The 26,262-nt window shown below is 34.6% G+C and overlaps 1 protein-coding gene across 1 annotated transcript in view; it reads right to left on the bottom strand.

Moving 5' to 3' along the window:
- Positions 1 to 10,024: 10,024 nt before the first annotated feature.
- MSRB2 (methionine sulfoxide reductase B2) overlaps positions 10,025 to 26,262 on the bottom strand; it is a 29,024-nt gene continuing 12,786 nt past the window's right edge. The window contains exons 4-5 of the mRNA XM_052000457.1: positions 12,364 to 12,511; positions 10,025 to 10,435 (exon numbers count right to left, since the gene is read on the bottom strand). Coding sequence (XP_051856417.1) covers positions 10,331 to 10,435; positions 12,364 to 12,511 — 253 coding nt within the window. The 3' untranslated portion in view covers positions 10,025 to 10,330. The remainder of the gene's footprint in view (positions 10,436 to 12,363; positions 12,512 to 26,262) is intronic.

Below are 26,262 nucleotides of genomic sequence, written 5' to 3'. Positions count from 1 at the left end.
AGGAATCCTCCAACTCAAATCACAGGGTTCTTTTTCTTTGGAAAATGAAGTGACTATCAACTCTGTCTGATGCTCACTGTCTTTGTGACTGTAGGCAAGTCATATATTCTCTCTTGGGCCTCCATTTCTTGTCAAATGAGAGGGACTCATTGGATGACCTTGAATTTAACTCTATGATTGTATGCTCCTACAAGGAAACCTTAAACATCTAAAAGTGTGTACTAGGTACTTGGAGGGGGATGGAGGGGGGGCAGGGTGAGATATACTACATTTATTTTCAAAGTATTAATAGTTAGTTATACATACACATTAGTGTGGGAGATCTGGGGAGAAGGATGTACAGAAGGAATCTGGGAAAGTTTCCTAGAGCAGGTTTGCTTCATGGAGGCTTTAAATCATGGAAAGAAAGTAATAGCATCAGAAATATCCATAGATTCAGAGCTGGAAGGTGGCTCTGATGACATTTAGTCCAAATCTCCCTAAGAACAGGTCCACAACAGGTGAAATGAAGTACCCAAAGTCCTACAGATGGGAAATTTTGCACATCTAGAATTCAAATCCAGCTCCCTTCCATAGGTGAAGAATGAAGAGAAGGACATTAAGCATAGAGGCGGGAGAGAAGGAAGATTTTTGGGGGGAGGAAGGGATTCATTTGCAGATTTGTATTATTTGTCTAAATTATTTTATACAAGCTTTTTTAATGGTAGCTAAGAACTGGAAATTAAGGAGATTAATCCATTGAGGAATGATTGAACAAGTTATGGCATATAACTGTTATAGAATCCTAGTGTACGTTAAGTTGGCTCTCCTCAGCAACGTGGTGAATTCAAGGCAATTTCAATAGACTTGGAATAGAAAATGCCATCCACAAACAGAACTTTGGAGATTGAATATTGATTCAAGCATAGTATTTTCATCTTTTTTGTTTATTTGTTTGTTTCTCCTGGTTTTCTCTCGTTTGGATTGATTTTTCTTGCCCAACATGACAAATAATGGAAATATATTTAAAAGGATTGCACATATTTAACCTATATCAGTTTGTTTGCTGTCTTGGGGAGGAGAGAGGTGAGGGAGGGAGAAAAATCTGGAACACAAAGTCTTACAAAAATTACACATATTTGGAAAAATAAAATACTATGGAGAAAAATAAAAGAGTTAGAATGTTAGAATGGTTTCAGAAAAATCTTGAAAGGCATATGAATTGATGCACAGTAAAGTGAGCAGAACCAGAAGAACATTGTACATAGTAAACAACAATATTGTTTGATGAAAAACTAATAGCTTCACTATCTCAGCAATATAATGATCCAAGGTAATCCCAAAGAATTCATAATAGAATATGCTGTTTCCAGAGAAACAACTGATATTGTCTAAATATAGATGGCACCTTTTTTTTTCTTCCCTCCCTCCCTTTCTTTCTTTCTTTCTTTCTTTTTCTTCCTTTTTTCTTTCTTCCTTCTTTCCTTCCTTCCTCCCTCCCTCCTTCCCTCTCCCTTCTTTCCTTCCTTCCTTCTAAAATGACTAATATGAAAATGTTTAACATGATTGCACATATATAATCTATGGTGAATTGCTTACCATCTCAGGGAGAGGGAAAGGGGAGGAAGGAAAGATGGTATTTGGAACTCAAAACAAACAAAAAAACATTAAAATTGTTTTAACATGTAATTGGGAAAAATAAATTGTATTACACAGAGGTAAGAAATAAGGCTGGAATAATTGTGGAAGGCCTTACATGCCAGGCAAAAGAAATAAAACAAATGCAATATTCTTGTTCCTATATTATGTTCATGTCTTTGGTTGATTGGGGGAAGTTTCATGAATATTTGAAAAAAAATAAAATGTTAAGGAAATTGATTTATATCAAAGCATCAGAAGAAAGTGACAATGTGTAAGGATTCACTACGCTATGTGCATGGAGTGGAGATCAAAATGGGTGGGAGGCAGGACTTATACTGGCATGAACCACTCCCATTATACTGATATTAGCCATTATGTCAGTGCATTCTGTTCTTTTGGAGAAGTCCCCATTGTCTTAAATTACAGCCATACCAGAGGCCTAACAGCAGTGCTCTATACTTTTATGGGTTTGCTGTTTCTCAAGTTTCTATATATATCCATTTTATCTTTGCAGTTGTCTAAATTGTTACTGCTCCAGAAGGAGGAAGAGGAAGCAAGGAAAGATATTATAGGACCAATGGCTCTACATCTCAGGAGGAGGAACAGACCAGGTGCAGGTAAAAGGAAAATTATCATCTCTTTAGGTCACTCTTTCTAAAGCAAGGATTTATTTAGTTCTGAATCTAGCCTTGTGAATATTTGCTTATAATTTTGTGTCTGAGATCAAGGTATGGATTTTTAAAGCCACAGCAGATAACTAATTGAAAAGTAGGATGCTCAGGACATAGAAACTATGAGATATAACAAAATAAGGATATAACAAAAAGTTATATACCTAACTTTTTGAGGTGAACTTTGTGGAGGGCAGCCTACCATATTTTCCTAAAAATATCTCTGCCTCCCATTGTATTTCTTGCTTTCTCAATGAATATGGAAGGGAGTGGTGAAGGGAAAAATTTAGAACTGAAAATAATACTGAAAATTAAAAACAGAGCAAATTGAGAAAAAAATCCTCACATCTGCTCAGTGACAGATTCTAACCTTTTTGACATTTCTTTATAGTAAAATACTACCTTACTCTAAGAGATCTCTTCTTTAATGAAAACATATTCCCTGGGAAATAATAATACATTATTCTATTAGCTGCCATTATCTCCTAAGTACCGGTGAGTTAGCCTCAAAGGAGAAAAAAAGGAATTGTCTGTAGGACAAATAAACTTTGCTGAAAGGGAGAAAAGAAGGAAAAGATGAATCTGGATCAGACACTGACAAGAAAAGACAGGCAGAACCTGTTCAAGAATTTCATTGAGTTATCTGGGCATTTAATACATCATCAAACCATAAGAACCTGTCTTCAAATCTAGATTCAACCCATTCATTACCTATGTGGCTTTTGACCTTTATGGAACTCAAGTTTTTTCATCTGCAAATTGAGACTATTGAGCCAGATGACCTAATCTTACAACCTTCTTTTAAGCTCTAAATTTAGGCTCCTAATAATTCACCTATTTTATATTTTTACTTAAGACATATGTGAAAGAGAAGAGGGAAGGGAGGGAAGGGGGAGGAAAAGAGGGAGTACAGAGAAAGAGAGAGAAAAGGCGGGAAAGAGAAAAAGGGAGGGAGGGAAAATACAGGAAGGAGAAAAAGAAGGAGTGAGAGAGAGGGGAGGGAGGAAAAGAGGGGAGGGAGAGAAGCAGGAAGAGAAGGGGGAGAGAAAATGAGAAACACACAGAGAGACAGAAAACAGAGAGAAAGACACAGAGATATAAATATAGAGAGACAACAGGACAAGAGAACTAGAGAGAAAAACAGGAACAGAGACACAGATACTAGACAGAGAGACAGAGACACACACAGAGACAGGACAGAGAGAGATAAGACAAAGAGACGAGAGCAGGAAGAGAGAGAGGATGGGAAAGAGAAAAGGAAGGAGATGAGAGCAATATAAGATAGGAGAACGGAAGAAGGAAAAAAAAAAAAGAAAAGAAAAGAAAGAAGAGAAGCTTTGTGTCTCTAGCATTTTCGTCTTTTCCCGGGTCTTTAAGTGTGTGGGGAGCGTCCCGAGCTGCTGCGCGGCCTCTGCCTGCGGGCACTGGCCCTTGGAGTCGGGGCTGTCCCAGCGGTCCGTGTCCCGGCGCTGCCCCCGGCTCCGCGGGGCTGGGCTTCTTTCTCTCCGGACACGGAGCCCAAGTGCTCCCAGGTGTGGATTTGGAGTGGATTTGGAGGCAGGAGAAGCTCCTCCACCTCTGGAGCCATGCCTTGCCTTCCCCGCCTTCCTCGCCATCTCTCCCGGGTCCCCTCCCGAGGTCTCTCTGTCCAAGAAGGCTCCCAAGGCTGGTAGCGGATTATGCTTATGTTGTAATTAGAAATGGTGTCGGATCCTATGAAATGCCTTGTGCTTTTCCTTGCTACCACTGCATGAGATAGGTAGATGGTGAAGGGGATAGAGTGCTGGGCTTGGGGGGCAGATCTTGTCTTAGATACTTGCTAAAGCATGACACCCAATCCCTCTCATTCTCAGTTTCCTCATTTGTAAAATGGGATTAATACTAACCTGCTTTAAAAAGGTGACTTTGAGGATCAAATAAAATAACATATGCAAGCCTTAAAGTGCTGTATAAATGCTAGTTATTATCAATAGAACCAATTCTTTTGATGATGACACACAACTGATTGATCTCATACTTCTAGAATCTACAGTTAAATGACTATTTATAGGTGATCTAAAAAAGTATATGAGCCTTAGCACTTTCTGCTCTCCTTTTGGTCACTCTATGATGGTCACTAAGTGTAAAGGGGAGCAGAAGACTTAGGGTCCCTTTCAGGCATTCTGATAATTATCTCCCAATGAGGATAGGTTGATCAATGCGCTCCTGACTCCATCCGTTTCTAAGATTTCCCTCGGAGCCTTTCCTGCATAGCCAGTTTTTCTCCATGGCTTATTGGTATTAGAAGTCCTGAGTATTTCCACACAGGAACGCATATTGGAGCAAGGAATTATAGATGGATCTCGAAGCTAACAAAACTGACTGGGGTGGCACATGTGATTGTCAAATCAATTCTGCCAACTGTGCTTGTGAAGCAGAAATGTAGGATTATTTTAATTGCTAATTGTTCTTAAGACCCCTAACAGGGAATTTTAAAAATTGTGGTGCAAATTTCCTTGTCTACAGGCGTAGCAAAGGAATTAAAGTTTATTCAGAAACTGACATGCTGCTGATTGAAGCACAAAGAAGAGTAATCAGGGTCGTTTTATTTATTTTTTCATCTGGCTTTTAACATTCACATAGAAAATTACTTCAAGGGCCAAATGCTAGGAAAAAATAAGTTCGTAAACAGTTTTTCTAATCAGTCATATGTACCGATTACTTAGGAATATTCTCTCCACCCTCCCTTCTATTATCCTTCCCCATCAGTATCTAATCAGTGCCCAAATATAACGTTAATTATTCTTTTGTTTATGACACTAAATGATGTAGTGAAATGGGGGGGGGAGCAATTAACATTAGCACTTATGTTATTCTGAATGACATAGAACCATCTCTCTGTGGTTCTTAGGTCATGGGAATCATAGATTTAGAATTGGAAGAGAGGGGTCTTGACTCAAAGGCTATTGTACAGTCCTCTCATTTTAAAGATGAGGAAACTAAGCCCCTACTTGGTCAAGGGTGACACAAGTAATGAGTTAAGTATCAAAGATGAGATTTGAACCCATTGGTTGGTATTAAGGTTGCAAAGTGTTTTTTAAGTACATTAGGTCATTTAAGTCACAAAAAATCCTATGAAGTGGATGCTATTATTACCATAATTTTACAAATGAGGAATCTGAGATCTAGAAGACAAGATCAAGTGGCTTAGCCTTGGATCTCAGCTCTAGGAGTACCTATTAGGTATTGGAGGCAGTATTTGAACCCACACTCTCCTAATTCTAGGTCCAATATTCTTTCTATTACTTCACTGAATGGAGAAATTAAAGCTGACTCTCAAATATCCATAGTCAAGAATGCCTTCTCAATCGGATCTCTCTGAGGGTCTTGTATGTAACTTAATTCTAAGGAGACATATGATTACTCTTTTTCTGCTCTAAGACTTGAGTAGGAAAGTGATCTCAAGGAATTTAGGCAGGATTAAAATGGATCCCTCTGGACCAATTACTGATGGATTAATCAAATGACACTTCTCATGTTGAGAATTTACCTTTCACCAAAAAGACTCTTCTTAGTTACCCATGGGAAAGTTGCTGATATGGCAATAAAAAACTTTATGCCATCCTGTGGGTCATTATTAATTTTAAAAAACTTGCTCTTCAATCCAAACACAGTATGCACCATATTGAGTGTGTTATTGATGTTGACTTTCATTGCTTTTCTAAATTTCTGGGAAAGAGTAATCTAAAACTGAGCTCACAATCTCTCCTCTCCCCACCCCCAATCTGTGCCATTTTTTTTATTAATGATATTTTCATTAACGTTGTGTATACTCTCACTAGTATTCCAAAATCAAGTCAATTTTTCTTGACTGTCTTTTGATTTTTTATTATGAGTGACAAAAAAATCAACAAATAGAAATATTTCTATATACAGAGAAAAAAGGTGTTGTGTATGCACCAAATGGGACTATTACATATTTGTTTAAACTAATATATATTTATATGTATGGAAACATTTTAAATAGTAGCTCCAAAGCTAACTTGCTTATTTATGTCCCCTTTCAACTTTCCTTTCACCTTTTTGTTTATTTAAAAATAATTTTAATTGAGATTCTTTATTTTTATATCACCTGCTTTTCCTTCCCATAGCTGTGAAAAGTAAATGGTTTGTTTTACTTCTTGGTATGATTTTAATATTCAGATCATGTATCCATTTTGAATTTATAGTATGGGATATTTGTCTAAGCCTGATTTCTACCAGACTATATTTAAGTCTCCCCAGAAATTATCAAATAGAGAATTCTTCCTAATGTTATTTAAATTTTCATATTAATTGAAAAACATTAAAGTTTTTTAATTCACTTATTTCTGATTCTTCCTTTTCCTAGTCTGTTTCATTAATTTACCTTTCTATTTTTAAGTGGCTTTGATGATTACTGCTTTATAATATCATTTGAGGTTTCAACATTGTATTTTCTTGATACTAGTCTCTTTTGTTATATTTTAAACATGTTTCATTGATATTTTTCTTCTTTCCCTTCTGTCTTTACCTTGTCTCTCTCCATCCCAGTCCATTCTCTGCTCAGCTATCAAATTGATCTTCCTGAAGCACAGGTCTGTTACCCCACCCCACTCCTTCAATAAATTCCAGTGTCTTTCTATTAGCTCCAAAATCAAATAAAATCATTTTGGGTTTGGAAGCCATTAATAACCTGGCTCTTCCTTTCTTGAGTCTTGCTCTCCCCTTCACTCTACAAGATAGAGATATTGGTCTTTATGCTGTTTTCCATCTCTTAACCATGCATTTTCATTGGCTGTCTCACATTTCTGGAATTCTCTCCTTCCTCATGTCTGTCTTCTGGTTTCCCTGGTTCCTTCAAATCCCAGCTAAAATCCCAACTTCTACAAGAAGTCTTTCTTGATCATCCTTAATGCAAATAGTGACTTCCTTCTATTGATTATCTCTAACTTATCCTCTATATATCTTATCTGTACATAGTTATTTGCTTATATATAGTTTCTTCCATTAAACTGTGAGCTCCTTAAAATCTTTCAGATTTTTCTTTGTATACATAGTATTTAGCAAAGTGTCTTGCAAATAGTAGGTGCTTAATATGCTTATTGTTGTTTTTCTTGGAATTTCTATAACTTACCCCCTCTCCTTTTCTTCACATAACTTTACTGCTCCCCCTCCTGCCCCAGCAAAAGCTGATCCTTGTAATAAATAATGGTAGTCAAGCAAAACAAATCTGCCATTGTCTTTGCCTGAATCTGCATGTCTAATTTTATACCTCTATTTTATCCTTTCTTTGCCTAGAATTAGAAATGAACATTTATCTTTGATCTTCTGGAGTCCTGGTTGGCTATTATGTTGATCACAGTTCTTCAGATTTTTTTAATATGATATTTTATTTCCCCCCACACACACTAATTACATGTTCTTCAGATTTTCAAAGTTTTTTTTTTCCTTCATCTTGTTGTAATCAGACTTTTCTCTTTTTCTTTTTGTCATTATGACAAATAAAAGGCCTTCCTGGTTCTAACCTGCCTGTTGCAGTAACCTCCTCATAGGTTCGGCTCCAGCTTATCCCTCTCCTATTCATCTTAAGCATGAATCTAGGTTCTTAGCATTTTTATATATAATATCAGATCATATATTTAGAGCTGAATGGTATCTTGTGTACTGTCTGATCTCATTCATTTTATACACAAGGAAATTGGCCTGAACTAATAAAGGTATTAGCTCAAAGTCAGAGAGTAGTCGTGACATAACCAATATTAGAATTGAGGTCCCTTATTCCAAAGTCAGTCCCTTATTATATGACTTATCTGCTTTATTATTCGCAGGTTCATTATTATTTATCTTTTTTCTCCTGTGCCTAGTATAATCTCTTAACCATAATCAGTAATGAAGGTTTGATAAGAATGGATGAATGAATGAATGGCTTTAAAACAGACTCAATCTAATCCTTCTTTGTGGATTGTTCCTAGGTCATTCTGTGGAAGAAGTACAAGGACATGACTTTCTATTATCTTCTCTCAAACCAGTCCCAGGATACAATGGTGTTCTTGGGTACAGGAGAAACTGCCCAAAATTACGCAACATGCCTTCATGTTTTGGCATATTAACTCCTCTGACAACTGGAGAGGATGGGGAGGAGGTGTACATTCTAAATTAATCCTGTGTCTGTTCTTTAATTTATTAACTGATTTTTTTAGGCCACCCTAATAACAATGTCCAGCTATGTAATATGATGACACACACTGTACTTAGACCCTTATTAAAACCATAATTAACACCTTCCTTAACATGCTAGTTATCCCAAATGTAGTTCAAAAGAATCATTATTTAGGGAGATGAACACAAAACCTAAAGCAGAGAGTATAAGATGTCTTAACAACTGGTAACTTCTTAGTTTAATTATCCTTGCCCCACTCAGTTTCTATGCTGCTAAAGAAATGGAAAAGCACTGTTAAAATGTAACAAAATTTTAAATTGTATGATCTCTTATTTATTTTTTTATTCTTTAAATTTTGTTGCCTCTCTATATTAAATTGCTAACACCTCAAGGGCAGAGAATGGCTTTTTTTTTAAATTACTGTTTCAACAATGCTTAATAGAGAACCTGGATAGTAGGTGCTTAATCAATGTTTTATTGGATTGGAAAATATTCCCAAAGTAATTTGTAAGGTTCTTGAAGGAAAGAATTCTATCTTAGTTTGCTCTATACCTCCTCCAATATGCAGAACACATTGGCTATGTAATAATGAAAGTTAACAGTAACAACTCACCCATGGAAAAAAGTAGAGGCCAACCCAGTAAACCCCCTCTTTTATGCTCTAGGCTTTCTCCTAATTCTATAATCAACTTATTGGTATATCAAGCTATTCCTGGGAATATGCAGGTATTTGTTGAGAGTTATTCTGCAACACTGGAAAACAATTCTTAGCTCATCTGTCTTTGTCAATTTGAATGAAATTTTCTGTTGACTTACATAGTTTAGTACTTTATATAGCCCCTTGTATAGCAATAAGCAACACACACACACACACACACACACACACACACACACACTTACTTCAGAAATAAGTAATTTGTCTCTCAATGATTAGAAAAGAATTTAAAAACAAGAGCTTGGAACTTATAATTGACACTGTCTATGCTGTTGCCAAGTCTAATGAAAGTGCCATCAAAGGCTTTGGAATGAATAAAAATATGTTCAGGAAATTCAATTTGTGGACTTTAATAGTGCTTTATATTTCCTATAACGGAATTATAATGATTCATTAAAGTGATTTATAATTTTATAACACAACCATAGCTGGACATGCACAAAAACACAGAAAGACATAAACACATGTATATATACCTACACATATATGTAAATGTATATCTATATAAACATAATTTTTTAAAAACCCAGAGAATATAAAAGTTGACAGAGGCTATATACACTATACATATGTATGTATGTATGTATTCACATACATATACAAAATTGTGTAATCTCCAGCATCCAGCACAAAGTGATTGCTCTATCAATTGTGTCAATATTTATAGTGTTTTAAGGTTTCAAAAGTGCTTTTATATGTGTTAGCTTATTTGGGAAAAAAGTCATCTCTGGCCAACACTCCCTTATAATATGTTGTTTTCTCCTATTAGAATATAAGTTTCTTAAGGGCAGTGATTATTTTGCTTTTTGTATTTTATATCCTTAGTGTTTAATAATAATGTGTTTAGCACAGTGGAAATAAAATTTTAAATTACTTAATGATTTTTCATTTATTTACTATTAAGAAAATTATTTAAAAGAGTTAACATTTATGTAGCCTTTTAAAACTTACAAAGAACTTTACTTAAAAATATGTCACTGTAATTTCACACTGAAGATAGGTAGTACAGGAACTATCACTTCCATTTTATAGACGAAGAGACTGAAGCTCAGGAAAGTTTTGGGATTTATTTGCCTCTGATTAAGATTTGAACCTTCAATTCTCCAGACATTGAATGCAGTATTCCTTCCCCTAAACCATGTTTCGCCTCTTCAGATTTTGAGATCAGTTTAAACTTGGTTTAAATGTCAGTGCCACACTGTTGATGCAAAATCTCTGTCCAGTAGGTTCAGGCCCATCTGGAAACACATGGCCTAAGTGAGCTTCACACTGTCAAAAATAAAACCAAAAAACCCTCATTATTAGTAACCTAGAAGTGTCTACAGCCTCATTCAGATAAAAGCAAAACAATTATTTTAAATAAATGTTTAGTGATGTCTTTTGTTGTAATGTCACCTTTATTTCTAAATGTATTTCCTCCCTCAGAAATGTGTTGGTAAATGTTAAATTGCCCTTCCAAAAACCCAACACACTTTTGGTCTATATCACTAACAATTTTCCTATCACTTTCTTAAGTCTAGATATTTAACAGAGCAATAATTCAAATCCTGATTGGTAGCATTTTTTGATTTCTGAGGTATAAGTGCTCACACTGAAACTTTGATAATTGGCTCTTTTGAGGAATTATTTCCTCGAGCAAGTGAGTCACCCCTTGGAACAAAGTCTCTACAGCTACTATTTTCTCAGTTACCTTTATTTTACCTTTACCGTTAATTACCTTTAATAGTTTCCTTTTGATCTTCCAAAGAACTTAATAACATGATATCCTTCATAATGGCAATATGGTGCCATAGACAGTAAGCCATAGACAGAAGATCTGGGTTCAAGTTCTACTTTTGAACACATATTAGCTATGTGGTCCTGGACAAGTCACTTGCAGCCCAGGGAGCTCTCTTAGTTCTTCAATTGCAGAACAGATGATTGACTTCCATTTCTGAAGGGATTTCCTTCATTTAGAGTTTGCTACATGAAACCACAGCTCTAACCACAGACCTAGACCAAAAGTGAAACAAACAGAATCTCATCTTCCAGTTCCCTTACTGCACTCAAACTTTACTTTGACACTATTTGCTATTTTTTTGGATTATTTAAGAAGGGGATAGTTTTTATTCTTGTCTTTGTATTCTTAGTACCTAGCATCTGATACCTGATATCAAATAAATGCTTAATAAATGGTTTTTGAGTGGGAATGAATTTCCAGAAAGCTACAAGCCTCCATGAGAGCTCTTATTAACAGAAGGAATTGAGCACAAAAGTTAAGAATTGTTTCTTCATTTTCAAAAAATTCCATTAGCCTCCAGCAGGAATTTTAATCTGTCTTGTGAATATGGCCTCCTTCTCACAATAATGTTTTAAAATGCCTAAAATAAAATAAATAGGATTACAAAAGAGATTAATTTTGTTATAATAATAGTTATCAGAATATTAAAAAAAGTTCAACCTCAGTTTAAGAATTCCTGGTCCACAGCTTGCTTTCTTGGACTCTTAGTCTGATTTCTGGCTTTCTATTGTCTGTTTTGATTTGCGAGATTTCCTTATAGCTGGACATTGTTTATTTTCTGTCCCTATAAAAGAATTTCTGGTTGTTCATATGGACCTGGGTTAAGCCTGATGAGAGAGAAGATTCTATTATAGCACAGATGAAGATGGCAGTATCTCATGCTTATACTCTCATAAAATCAGCTATAGCTTCTTTCTCCTAATAACTTAGCATATTCCTCCTTAATGTTAGTATGAGGCATAGCAAGCATAGCAAAGCTTTCATCCTAATTATTTATCCTTAACCAGCTCCTGGAGATGAGGAAAGGTGGACTGGATCACTTTTAGTTTTCTGTCTATTCCCAAACCAGATTCTGATTCTGCTCCTAATTTCTTAGGGAAGGCTGAAGCTGGAGAGATAAGGCTTGAAAAGATACCTTGGGAGCCATCATGGTTTTATTTCTAGTGAAGAAAACTATGTAAGAAAGGCTGGAGAACTACATGAATTTTTATTATTCTGAACTTAAGGAACACCAAACAGAATGATCATTTCAGAATTACTTTTTAAGTTGTAAGTGATTAAAAAAAAAAAAAAAAAGGTGTTTTAAGTAGTCACAAGACAGCTCCTGTGGTCTGATGTTAAGAAATTGGAAATGTAAACAAAAAGGCTGGAAGAAAATACTCATTTTGATTTCTGTGTAACTTTAAAGTAAATGCACCTGTTTGCAAACAACCTCTACTCGAGCTGATCCCAGGGAGTAGTCAGGTCGCCTCAGGATATTGCTTTTACTTTCATCTGAGCCAGATGTGCCATGAGCCTCGGTGAATGAAGGCCATCCGGTACCTGAGCAGAATTTTTTTTCAGAACTGCAGAACAGATCAACAATAATCAAAACTGTTATTAAATAGTCCACTATTACCATGTGGTAAAAGCACACTCTGCTAACTCATTTTCCCAGACCAAAAAAAAAATTAAATTAAATCCTATTTCCTCTCTTTGTCCATACCAGTTTCTGGTCTTAGCAGCAAAGCTGGTCTTAGTCCTAGAATCTGAATTCAAATTCTAGACAGTGCAGTGTGGTGATTGGGCTTGAAGCCAGATCCTTTCCCAGACACTTAATAGCTATGTTAACCTAAGCAAGCCACTTAGCCTCTTTTTGCCTCAGTTTCTTCATCTGTAAAATCAGGGGCTGGACTCATTGATTCCCAGATCCCTTCGAATTCTATATCCATACTCCTAAGTATTGCTTTTTATGCTTGTCATGTGATCCTGACCAAGTCACTTAATCTTCTTCAGTCCTCAAGATACTTCTTTAAGACCCTAAGTTATTAATGAGCAGAATGTGGCAAATTTACATCAGTGAAGGGAATTTAAATTGATGATTAAATTTAAATTGATTATCTAAAATCTCATATAAAAATGAACCCTTTCCCCAAATATTTAGCATTAAAACTGTTTAGTAAATCATTTAGTGTGACTTTGACAGGAAGACCCAGCTCAATATCATATAATAGTTAAATCTTACAGTATCTTGACATGTTGGAGATAATTCAGCCCTTAAAAATATTACCACAGGATAATGACATGACATCCAATGACACTAGAGGGAAAACTAGAGGTAATGATGGATGGAGGTGGAGGACAGAAAGATTTGTTCCCTTAATTTTCACTAAATCAAAATAGAAAGTTGACTGTGAGAAAGTCATATGTTTAAAAATATCTTTTTTGAAGATGAGGACAGTCTTCATGGAGAAGGTGGTCCTTGAGCTGAATCTTGTGAAAGAAGCTGTCAAAAATCATACTAAATGATTTACTAAACAGTTTTAATGCTAAATGTTTGGGAGAAAGATTCATTCTTGTTATGTGATGTGAGATCATCAATTTAAATTTAATCATCAAGCTGAAGAGAGTGCATTCTAGGCAGAGAGAAGATGGGAAAAGCATAAACAAATATACCAATTTGAATAGGACATAGAATGAAGGGAGAAATATTATGTATTACTTTTGTAAAGGTAGATTGGAGCTACATTATGAAGACTTTTAAATGCCAGATAAGTCTACATTTTATCCTAGAAGCAGGAGTTTTTTAAGGAGGAGGCTGGCACAGTCAAATCTATACTTTGGAAATACAATCTAGCAACTGTGTGTGATATGAATTGTAGGGAAAAGAAACCAAATACAGAAAGACCAGGCTACTTTTGTCTTGGAGTATACTAGAATGATGATCATGTCAATGGAGAAACATATGTAGGTAGAATTTTGCAAGACTGATTGAATATGGAAGAGAAGAGGCTGGAGGGAAGAAGGAAAAGGCTTGCAGATGACTCCAAGATTATAAACATGGAACTGGTGGAACTGTTAATAAAAATAGATAAGTTTCAAAAATAAAAATGCCCTTCTTATTAAAAGAAGAGTGAAATGGGATATTTTTTAATGATCAAATAATTCCATACATAGTCTCTTCCTCTTTCAAATGCAGAGAAGTTCAGCGTGTGATCCCATAGAACACCAGGAACTATCTGTCCCACTGTGTGATGAAACAAGCCAGGGAGGGGAAACATGGACTAATTTGGTCTGCCTCAGTATCCTCACCTATAAAGTGGGATAACAATAAGACTTATGTTTCAGGGTCATTAAGAGGATCAAAATAAGGTAATATGTGTTAAACCTGGCACACAGTAGATGTTTATTTTATGCTTGCGTCCATCCTCCCTTCTTCCCTTCCTAGACTCCGTCTTTCTTCCTCCCTCTCTCCCTTCCTTTTTGCCTTTGTTCCCTTTCTATATGCCTACAATTTCTCAAAACAAAAATTATTCCAGGGTATAATATTCATCTCATCGTATCTGGCCCAAAAAAAGATCCTGGAAATGTCTTTTTATCATGTTTATTTTCTGCCCAGATATTCTGTGTTGACCCATATTTGATGATACTATGACGAAAATTCGTCTTATTAAACTGTGGTTTCATGAATGATAAATCATACTCATCATTAAAGCTTGAGAAGTAGAGAGAAATATATGCAAATAATTCCTAATTCTAAGACTAATAAAAAGATAAATTTTCTAAAGTTAAAAGTTTAATGAGAATAAACTCTTTGTAGACATAACAAAATGTAGACATAGGCCCTAATGGCACAGGTCCAACTTGTACAAACATATAAACAACCTGTTTAGGAGACTTCAAAATTTAAGAGCATTTAAAAGAGTCAATTCCAGGGGCAGCTAGTTGGTGCAGTGAATAGAACACCAGCCCTGAAGTCAGGAGGACCTGAGTTCAAATGTGGTCTCAGATACTTAACCCTTCCTAGCTATGTGACCCCTGGACAAATCACTTAACCCCAATTGCCTCAGCAAAAAAAAAAAAAAAAAAATCAATTCCTACTTAGGCACACTTTGAATAGCATGCTTTAAGAAACACAAAGTAAGAAACAGGAATATTCTGGACTTATCCCAATTTACTCCTAATTGTTTTTAATTTCAAATCCTGGCAATTCTCTACTCCCCAAAATCAATACCTAGTGACACCTAGTGGTAAATGGCAAAACTCACATCTTAACAATTTCCCATTAATTTAATGGAATTCACCATAGGGTTTTAAGCAACAATCTTTAGATGCCTACCTCATATATCAGACCAGGATGATATGAAACCAATTTTAAGGAGAATTTTTTAAATTGTGAAATCTGCTTTATGACTCCAAGATAATTCAAAGAGAATTCAACATTATATTTACTGAAAACAAAACAGATTTTCATGAGCACTTTGAAAGGTAGCTTATGGAAGGAGGGAGACAGATTTACACAACTCTATGAAGCAAGACTCTGGAACTCCCCTGACCATTCATTACATTTCCCTTAGTTTATAAATAAATGAACAAACTTGAATATGGATTAGTGGGAGCTTCCAAAGAAGTCACTCAACGTTCAAGTTCCTGATCTTATGAATGAGTCTGGGAGGTCAAGGACTTCTTGTTCCAGATGGAATCAGAAAAAAAAGGTAGAGTGATCAGTTCTTACAGTTAGGGTTGGATAGACTGCTCATGGTCATTCATTCATCCAACAAACATTAAAGGCTGTTGTCGTGGTTCAAACCAATTTCTATAGTTGACTGTGGGTCAAGTGGGACATCTTGCGTCTGAATCTAGTTCAGCTTACAACTTTGGCTACAAAGTGGATAGGGAGACAAATAAAAACAAAAGGTCCACAGATGAAACTTCTTAAATCTAAACCAAGCTTTGAATTCCATTTATGTTTCTCAGTCTTTAATAATAAGGTGCCACTTTTCCCCTTGCTTTTTTTTTTTTTTAAACATGCATACCTCTACAATCAACTTTCTTACAGGTTTGCTTTAATGGAAATTTAGTGAACAAATTTTCCTCTCTGTCCTCTATCTTATTTTGATATACCTCTGTAGAGATTGGAATTGATTTGTTTGCGTGTGTAGGTTTTATTTCTTTATAGGAAATACTTTTCCCAGACTTTGCAAATTGGATACTTCAAAGAAAACCAATTCCCAATAAAACCAAAACTACAACAAAAGAAAAGCTCCTTCTATTTAGAAAAAAGGAGAAAAACAATTACACATTAACAATGTCCAGATCATATGCGTAAACATACATATATACACATACAACTTAAGAAATTAATTTTTTATACTGAAAATTTAGGTTTTCGAGAATTGATTTTTCAATTTTTTTAATACAAAGTGGCATCAGCTTTTTTCAGCTATAGTATTCAGTCTATAATACAGTAAAAAAAGTTTCCACATATGTTGAGCTAACATCTATGAAGGGACTATTTGGCTTTGGGGTATATGTGTAGTTTTCCTGGTCTATAAGTTAACATCAGTCATGACTGCCTTCTGAGTAGTAGCTTCCTTCTTGACAGGATAAGCTTGATTGCTAAGAGTGATTCTGGAAACACCAGCATGTGCAGCAGTTCTGAACTATCAATCCCTAATAGCATGCTTTATGATTTCCCTTGCTAAGATAGAGTAAATAGTTTGAATAAGTGTGAACAAATGCTCTTCTAATATCTGTTTCTGTTTCTGTGGAAAAGGAGCCTCCAGCATGAATATTGTAAGGAAGAATCTCAACTCACTGAGCTGTAATAAGGAGACAATAAAAATAATTGCAAACATTTACATAGCATTTACTACAATTCTGGGAGGTTGGTGTTATTATCATCCCACATTACAAATAAAGAAATTAAGGCAAAAAGATATTAAATGGCTTCCCCAAAGTTCCCTAACTAGATTGCAAAACATTACAAAATGTAAAACAGATTACAAACTTAAGGAAAATTAAGTAGTTTTTGCACAAACAAAACCAATGCAACCAAAATTATAAGGAAAGTAAAAAACTGGAACTTTTTTTTTTGCAAGAAGTATCTCTGATAAAGGCCTCATTTCTCAAATATATGAGTCAAGCTTATAAACAATACAAGTCATCCCCAAACTAGTAAATGGCCAAAGGATATAAACAGGCAATTTTCTTTTTCAAAAAATTTAAAAATTTCTTTAGGTTATACATGTATATTCATTATTTTTTTACATATTTCCATGAGTCATGTTGAGAGAGAAAAAAAAAAAAAACAGAAAAGGAAAAAAATATGAGAAAGAAAAAAGAGGGGAAAAAAAAGTGAAAATAGTGTGTTGATCTATATTTAATTTCCATAAGTCTCTCTCTGGATGTGAATGGACTTGCTTTGGATCACTGAATTACTGAGAACTACATCTGTCATAGCTGATCACACAATCTTGCTTTTGAAGTGTGCAATGCTTTCCTAGTTCTGCTTGCTTCACTCAGCATCAGTTCATGTGAATCTTTCCAGGCTTTTCTAAAATCAGCCTTAACTAGCAATTTTCAACTAAAAGAAAAAGTCATCTATAGTTATATGAAAAATTACTATAAATCACTATTAGAGAAATGAAAATTAAAATAACTCTGAGGTAGCACCTCACACCTTTCAAATTGACAAAATGACAAAAAAGAAAAATGTTGGATGTTGGAGGGGTTGTGGGAAAACTGAGACACTAATACACTGTTGGAAGAATTGTGAACTGATCCAACTGTTCTGGAGAACCATTTGGAATTATACCCAAAAGGCTAAAAAATTGGGCATACCCGTGGATCCACCAATAATCCTGTTAGGTCTACATACTTTTTTTTTTAATAACTTTTTATTGATAGAACGCATGCCAGGGTAATTTTTTACAGCATTATCCCTTGCATTCACTTCTGTTCCGATTTTTCCCCTCCCTCCCTCCACCCCTTCCCCCAGATGGCAAGCAGTCCTTTACATGTTGAATGGGTTGCAGTATATCCTAGATACAATATATGTGTGCAGAACCGAACAGTTTTCTTGTTGCACAGGGAGAATTGAATTCAGAAGGTATAAATAACCCGGGAAGAAAAACAAAAATGCAAGCAGTTTACATTCATTTCCCAGTGTTCTTTCTCTGGGTGTAGCTGCTTCTGTCCATCTTTGATCAATTAAGGCTCTCTTTTTCGAAGAGATCCACTTCCATCAGAATTTAGGTCTACATACTAAAGACATTCAAAAAAGGGGAAATGGATTTATTTGTACAAAAATATTTATAATAGTTCCTATGCGGCAGCTAGGAATTGGAAATGGGATTTCCTCTATTAGAGAATGACTAAACAAACTATGGTATATGATTATAACAGAATATTATTGGGCTATAGGAAGTGACAAGCAGGATGATTTCTGAAAAATCTAGAAAAACTTACATGATTTGATGCATAGTGAAGCGAACAGAACTCAGAAAAAGTTGTACACAGTAAACAGCAATATTGTTTAATGAAGAACTATGAATGACTTAGCTATTCTCAGTAATACAATGATGCAAGACGACCCCAAAGGATTAATGATGAAGCATATTACCTACTCCCAGAGAAAGAACTGACATTGTTTGAATACAGACTGAAGCAGGCTATTTTTCACTCTGTTCCTTTTTTTCCTTTTGTTTTAGTTGTCCTGTACAAAATGACTAATGTGGAAATGTTTTATATAATTGCACAAGTATAACCTATATCTAATTGTCTTAGGGAGGAGGGAAAGAGGGATAAAATTTGGAACTCAAAACTTATAAAAATGTTAAAAAAAAAAAAAAAGCTTCAAAGCTTAATGGAGCTTGGTTTGTATTGGCAATTCTTCTGTGGCTCAGATGATTTTTATGAATTGCTCTACCAAATAATAATGATAATTGTCATCCTTCAGCCAACCTTGCAAAGAGCCTCTTTGAATTTAACTAAGCTTGTCCTTAAACAATCAGAATATCATAGGATAACATATTTAGAAATAAAAAGACCCTCAGATTCCAACCTCTTAGTCTTAAAGATAAAGATATTGAGACATGAAGAGGCTAAGGAATTATTAGAGAGTCATATAACTAGTAAATATTTGAGTCAAGATTTGAACTTGGTTCTTCCTGTCTCAAGTTCGATGCTTTACCTACCTCAGTCTATCATTGGGCCTCGGGTCCTTCCAGCTTGGCAGAGCTTTTACTCTGATGTCATACTCTTTAATATGCAGGCCACATTTTTATATTGCAATAAAGTATCAGGCAGTATTTATTCCTTATTTTTTTTATGATGAGAGAGACTTTCTGATATGGTATCTGCACTTCCCAGTGCTTCTCTTTATCAAAATGAGTTATTATTTCCATTTCTCATAATATACTTAAGTTTAGGTTAAGTCTTCAAACTACAATCTGTCTGTCTTTCAAGTCAGAATAAAAAAAAAATGAAAAGAAATAGTCAATCCTTTTTTTTTTCTCTTTGCTTAAGACAATGGTGAGTCTCAGCAAAACTATAATAGTGGGAGATCTCAATCTTGCACTCTCAGAATTAGACAAATCAAACCACAAAACAAATAAGAAAGAAATTAAAGAGGTAAATAGAATATTAGAAAAATTAGCTATGATAGATCTTTGGAGAAAATTGAATGGTGACAGAAAGGAGTATGCTATCTTCTCAGCAGTCCATGGAACTTATACAAAAATTGACCATATTTTAGGACATAAAGACCTCAAAATTAAATGCAGGAAGGCAGAAATCGTAAATGCTTTCTTTTCAGATCATGATGCAATAAAAACTACATTCAACAAAAAGTTAGGGGTAAATAACCAAAAAGTAATTGGAAACTAAATAATCTCATCTTAAAGAATGATTAGGTGAAATTATAGACACAATTACTAATTTCACTCAAGATAATGACAATGATGAGACATCATACCAAAATTTGTGGGATGCAGCCAAAGCAGTAATAAGAGGAAATTTTATATCTTTAGAGGCTTACTTGAATAAAATAGAGAAAGAGAAGATCAATGAACTGTGCTTGCAACTTATAAAAAGCTAGAAAAAGACCAAATCAAAAATCCCCAATCAAATACTAAGCTTGAAATTCTAAAATTAAAAGGAGAAATTAATAATATTGAAAGTAAAAAAACTATTGAATTAATAAAACTAAGAGTTGATTTTATGAAAAAAACAATAAAATAGATAAATCTTTGGTAAATCTGATTAGAAAAAAGGAAAGAGGAAAATCAAATTGTTAGTCTTAAAAATGAAAAGGGGGAACTTTCCACCAATGAAGAAAAAATTAGAGCAACAATAAGGAGTTACTTTGCCCAACTTTATGCCAATAAATTTGATAATCTAAGTGAAATGGATGACTACCTGTAAAAATATAAGTTTCCCAGATTAACAGAGGAGGAAATAAATTGCTTAAATAGTTCCATTTCAGAAAAAGAAATAGAACAAGCTTTTAATCAACTCCCTAAGAAAAAATCCCCAGGATCAGATGGATTTACATGTGAATTCTACCAAACATTTAAAGAACAATTAGTCCCAATGCTATATAAGCTATTTGAAAAAATAGGGAATAAAGGAGTCCTACCAAATTCCTTTTATGACACAGACATGAAACGGATACCTAAACCAGACAGGTTGAAAACAGAGAAAGAAAATTATAGACCAATCTCCCTAAGGGATATTGATGCTAAAATCTTAAATAAAATATTAGCAAAAAGACTACAGAAAATCATTCCCAGGATAATACACTATGACCAAGTAGGATTTATATCAGGAATGCAGGGCTGGTTCAATATTAGGAAAAACTATTAGCATAATTGACTATATCAATAACCAAATTAACAAAAACTATATGATCATCTCAATAGATGCAGAAAAAGCATTTGATAAAATCCAACATCCATTCCTATTAAAAACACTTGAGACTATAGGAATAAATGGACTTTTCCTTAAAATAGTCAGGAGCATATATTTAAAACATTCAGTAAACATCATATGCAATGGGGAAAAACTGGAACCTTTCCCAGTAAGAGCAGGAGTGAAGCAAGGTTGCCCACTATCACCATTATTATTCAATATTGTATTAGAAACGCTAGCCTCAGCAATTAGAGTTGAGAAAGAGATTAAAGGAATTAGAGCAGGTAATGAGGAAACCAAACTATCACTCTTTGCAGATGATATGATGGTATACTTAGAGAACCCCAGAGATTCTATTAAAAAGCTATTAGAAATAATTCATAACTTTAGCAAAGTTGCAGGACAAAATAAATGCACATAAATCCTCAGCATTTTTATACATCACCAATCCAACAGCAAGAGGTACAAAGAGAAATTCCATTCAAAATAACTGTCGACAGCATAAAATATTTGGGAATCTATCTACCAAAGGAAAGTCATGAATTATATGAACAAAATTACAAAAAACTTTCCACACAAAGCCATATTTAAATAATTGGAAAAATATTAAGTGTTCCTTGATAGGCTGAGTGAATATAATAAAGATGACAATACTCCCTAAAATAATCTATTTATTTAGTGCTATACCAATCAGACTCCCAAGAAAATATTTTAATGATCTAGAAAAAATAACAACAAAGTTCATATGGAAGAATAAAACGTCAAGAATCTCAAGGGAATTAATGAAAAAAAATCAAATGAAGGTGGCCTAGCTGTATCTGATCTAAAACTATATTATAAAGCAGCAGTCACCAAAACTATTTGGTATTGGCTAAGAAATAGATTAGTTGATCACTGGAATAGGTTAGGTTCATGAAACAAAATAGTCAACTATAGCAATCTAGTGTTTGACAAACCCAAAGATCCTAACTTTTGGGATAAGAATTCATTATTTGACAAAAACTGCTGGGAAAACTGGAAATTAGTATAGCAGAAATTAAGCATGGACCCACACTTAACACTGTATACCAAGATAACATCAAAATGGGTCCATGATTTAGGTATAAAGAAGAAGATTATAAATAAATCAGAGGAACATAGGATAGTTTAGCCCTCAGACTTGTGGAGGAGGAAGAAATTTGTGACCAAAGATGAACTAAAGATCATTATTGATCACAAAATAGAAAATTTTGATTATATCAAATTTAAAAGCCTTTGTACAAACAAAACTAATGCAAACAAGATTAGAAGGGAAGCAACAAATTGGGAAAACATTTTCACAGTTAAAGGTTCTGATAAAATCCTCATTTCCAAAATATATAGAGAATTGACTCTAATTTATAAGAAATCAAACCATTCTCCAATTGATAAATGTTCAAAGGATACGAACAGACTATTTTCAGATGATGAAATTGAAACTATTTCCACTCATATGAAAGCATGTTCCAAATCACTATTGATCAGAGAAATGCAAATTAAGACAACTCTGAGATACCACTACACACCTGTCAGATTGGCTAAGATGACAGGAAAAAATAATGATGAATGTTGGAGGGAATGTGGGAAAACTGGGGCACTGATGCATTTTTGGTAGAGTTGTGAATGAATCCAACCATTCTGGAGAGCAATCTGGAATTATGCCCAAAAAGTTATCAAACTGTGCATACTCTTTGATCCAGCAGTGCTACTACTAGGCTTATACCCCAAAGAGATACTAAAGAAGGGAAAGGGACCTGTGCCAAAATATTTGTGGCAGCTCTGTTTGTAGTAGTTAGAAACTGGAAAATGAATGGATGCCCATCAATTGGAAAATGGTTGGGTAAATTGTGGTATATGAATGTTATGGAATATTATTGTTCTGTAAGAAATGACCAGCAGGATGAATACAGAGAGGACTGGCGAGACTTACATGAACTGATGCTAAGTGAAATGAGTAGAACCTGGAGATCATTATATATTTCAATAACGATACTGTATGAGAATGTATTCTGATGGAAGTGGATTTCTTCAACACAAGAGAAGATCTAACTCAGTTTGGACAGAAACAGCTACACCCAAAGAAAGAACACTGGGAAATGAATGTAAACTGCATTTTTGTTTTTCTTCCCAGGTTATTTTTACCTTCTGAATCCAATTCTCCCTGTGCAACAAGAGAACTGTTCGGTTCGGTTCTGCATATATATATATATATATATATATATATATATATATATATATATATTATCTAGGATATATTGTGACATATTTAACATGTATAGGACTGTTTGCCATCTGGGGGAGGGGTTGGAGGGAGGGAGGGGAAAAACTGGAACAGAAGCAAGTGCAAGGGATAATGTTGTAAAAAATTACCTGGCATGGGTTCTGTCAATAAAAAGTTATTAAAAAAAGAGAGAACTGTTTGGTCCTGCACACATATACTGTATCTAGGATATACTGTGACACATTTAACATGTATAGGACTGCTTGCCATCTGGGGGAGGGGGTGGAGGGAGGGAGGGAAAAAGTCGGAACAGAAGTGAGGGCAAGGGATAATGTTGTAAAGAAATTTATTTCAAAATTGAAAAAAAAAAAAAGACATGGTGAGTCTCAATATTAAGTGAAGTTTTAAAAGTCTTCACTGTAAACTTCCTCCCCATTGTTTTCTGTCAGGAAGTCCCATGGACTTAAAGAGAATTCCCTTCTGGGGGTAGGATATAGTACAGACAAGCACATCCTTTCTGTCTAGCAAAAGAGTCCCTTCAAGTCCCCACTATCTCTGGAAAGAACCTGTTGTTGTCTAGGTATAACTTTTTATCTTGGAAGACTTTCAGAGCTTTTCACTTTTTTTCAGTTTGAGAATTTGGTATATCTCCTACTGATTTCCTTTGCTTTTTTGGAATATTTTAATGTTTTTCTTTTGTTTCTTGTACACAAGTAATAGCTTTTAAATTATTTATTTTGACTTTTCTCTTGGTATGTGAAAGGATTCTGCTAGATTGCTTACAAGATTTTTTGTTTGTTGGAATATTTGATATCTAGAGTTTCACAGGGATAGTTCTGGGTAAGCTTTCTTTCTCTTAATGATCTGAGGAGTCTTGTTCTGAATATTTGCCCTTTATTTCTAACATTTCTAGAATACTTTCTTGTATGATTTATTAAAGTTTGGTATTCAGAATTTTCATTTCATTATATTTTTTTCCCCAAAGTGATTCTCCAGTCATCTGGGTGCATTTTATCCTCAAAGTCAGTTATGTTGATTTATAGAAAGGTCAGTTTTCTACCAGTCTTCTAATCTTTTTATTTTGATATAATAAATCTTTCTTCCATTTTCTCTTTTTTTCTCCATAGAATCTACTGTTTGGGAGAAATTCTTCATACTTTGTCCTTATTTATTATGGTCTGTCTTAGTGATTTCTTTTCTTGACAGCTCTAGTTCTTCATCTTTATTTCTTCCACTAATTCTTTTACTCCTTACTTCTTTCACTAATTCTTTTACAATTTTGTGGAAATCATTGTATTTTTTTCCATAATCAATTATATATATATATACACACACAAATAACTCAGTTTTTATGGAAAAAAAAAACAAAGATTTCCACAAAATTGTAAAAGAATTAGTAATTGTTAACTGCATATTCCTTCTCTTATGAGATTTTTGAATCACTTCTTTCATTACATATATTATTTATTCATGATATTGGAGCCTCCTTTAGGTTGCCTATCCACTTTTATTTTTTATCACTATCTCTACTGGGTTTGGTTTTTTGAGGGGGCAGGTTTTTTTGTAATGAGTTTTTTCCTGCCCCTATTTTTATTGACTGCTATTCTTTTACTGTTGCATTTCTTGATATTTGGAAAGATGCTGGAGATATGGGATAGGAAGGGAATAATCCAGACTTAATCATCATGAGTCATCAGCTATCTTGCCAGAAGTCCTCAGATGCTAGACTTTATAGCTAGCTTTCACGTAGTATTCTGAGGTACCATAGATATGTTATCTCAAACTCCCTGCTGCCTGAAGCAGTTTCTCCCCCAATTTTTGTTATGACTAATTAATAAAGAATTTCCCAAATAGCCAGCCTGGAATTTGCTTTTCTGCAGCTTTGCATTTCTTCTGATCTTGCCAGCTGGAACCAAGAAGAACAAGTTTTATCTTTCTTTTATATAATAATAAGATACTTAAAGATATCAATGACTTCTATCACATCTTATTTTTTCCCCAGACTAAACATCCCCAGTTTTTTCAATTCTCTCTCGAATAGCTTTGTCTCAAATCCCATCATCATTCTAGTCATACTCCTTTTGAAACATTTACCTTGTTAATGTTCTTTCTTCACTATATGTGGTTAACATTCCTGGGTCTCACTTTTCTCACTTTATAGCTTCCATTTGTAGAATATATTTTTCCAAGTAATTCCACATATACAACCTCATTTGATCTGCACAATAATCCTGTCATTGCTGAACCATGCAGTATAACTATTAAATCCATGAGTTGACCAACTACCAGCTATTCATCATAGGTTTGGCAAGAATTCTCACTAAATAAATATAGAAATCAAGTCTCAGAGAAGTTGAGATTTGTTTCACAGTTTATAATTCCCTAAGTGCTCAGTACTGTACTAAATGCGGTGGGAACACAAATGTACACATTAGACCACAGCCCTTAAGAGTCATCGACAAAGCTGGAAAAGAACTTCAATGTCATCTAAATCTTTCATTTCTCAAGGGAGGAAAAGGGGGCCCAAAAAATGACTTGCTGAAGAACGTACTAGTAGCAGAATTGAGACTCAAATTTAGGTGTCCTGAATCTGAATCTGGTGTTCACTCCATTAACATGATTCCTCAGCAATCTTATTGGGACAGAATTAACCAACAGGGAATAGCAAGAACAATTAAGTATTGAATACTTGAAAATAGGAAAAAGAAGTACTCAAAAGTTTCAGGAAAAAGACTCTGGGTTTATAGGATGAATATGCTTTAGATAAATGGAAGGAAGAAGAGGAGTATTCAGAGAGGAAAGGGGAACCAAGATGTTCAAAGATGGAGAGTGAAAATAGAGCGGGCAAGGCAAATATGTGGAGTTGCTCTATCTGATTGGAGGGAATAGTCTGAAGAGAAAACACTGACTCTACCTTACAGATAAAGAAATCAAGTACAAGAAAAGGAAAAACAAAAACAAAATCTCAGGCACGCAAACAGAAGAGGTCAAAGCAAATACATTTAGAAAATTGGACCCTAAAGTAACCAGTATGTCATGGAAAGTTAGTTTTCTGGAAATAAAAGCATATATATTGACAAAGCATCCCTGATTGCTCCTCTCTGCTCCTCAGTGTGCTGTGCCCTGGGTGGCTGCTGACCTTATTTAGCCTTACTTCTCACTCTGTTGACACAGTAAAATCGACAA

Source organism: Antechinus flavipes, chromosome 5, assembly GCF_016432865.1.
Source record: "Antechinus flavipes isolate AdamAnt ecotype Samford, QLD, Australia chromosome 5, AdamAnt_v2, whole genome shotgun sequence".
NCBI classification, from domain to species: domain Eukaryota; kingdom Metazoa; phylum Chordata; class Mammalia; order Dasyuromorphia; family Dasyuridae; genus Antechinus; species Antechinus flavipes.
This window is presented reverse-complemented; position numbering and strand designations above follow the sequence as displayed.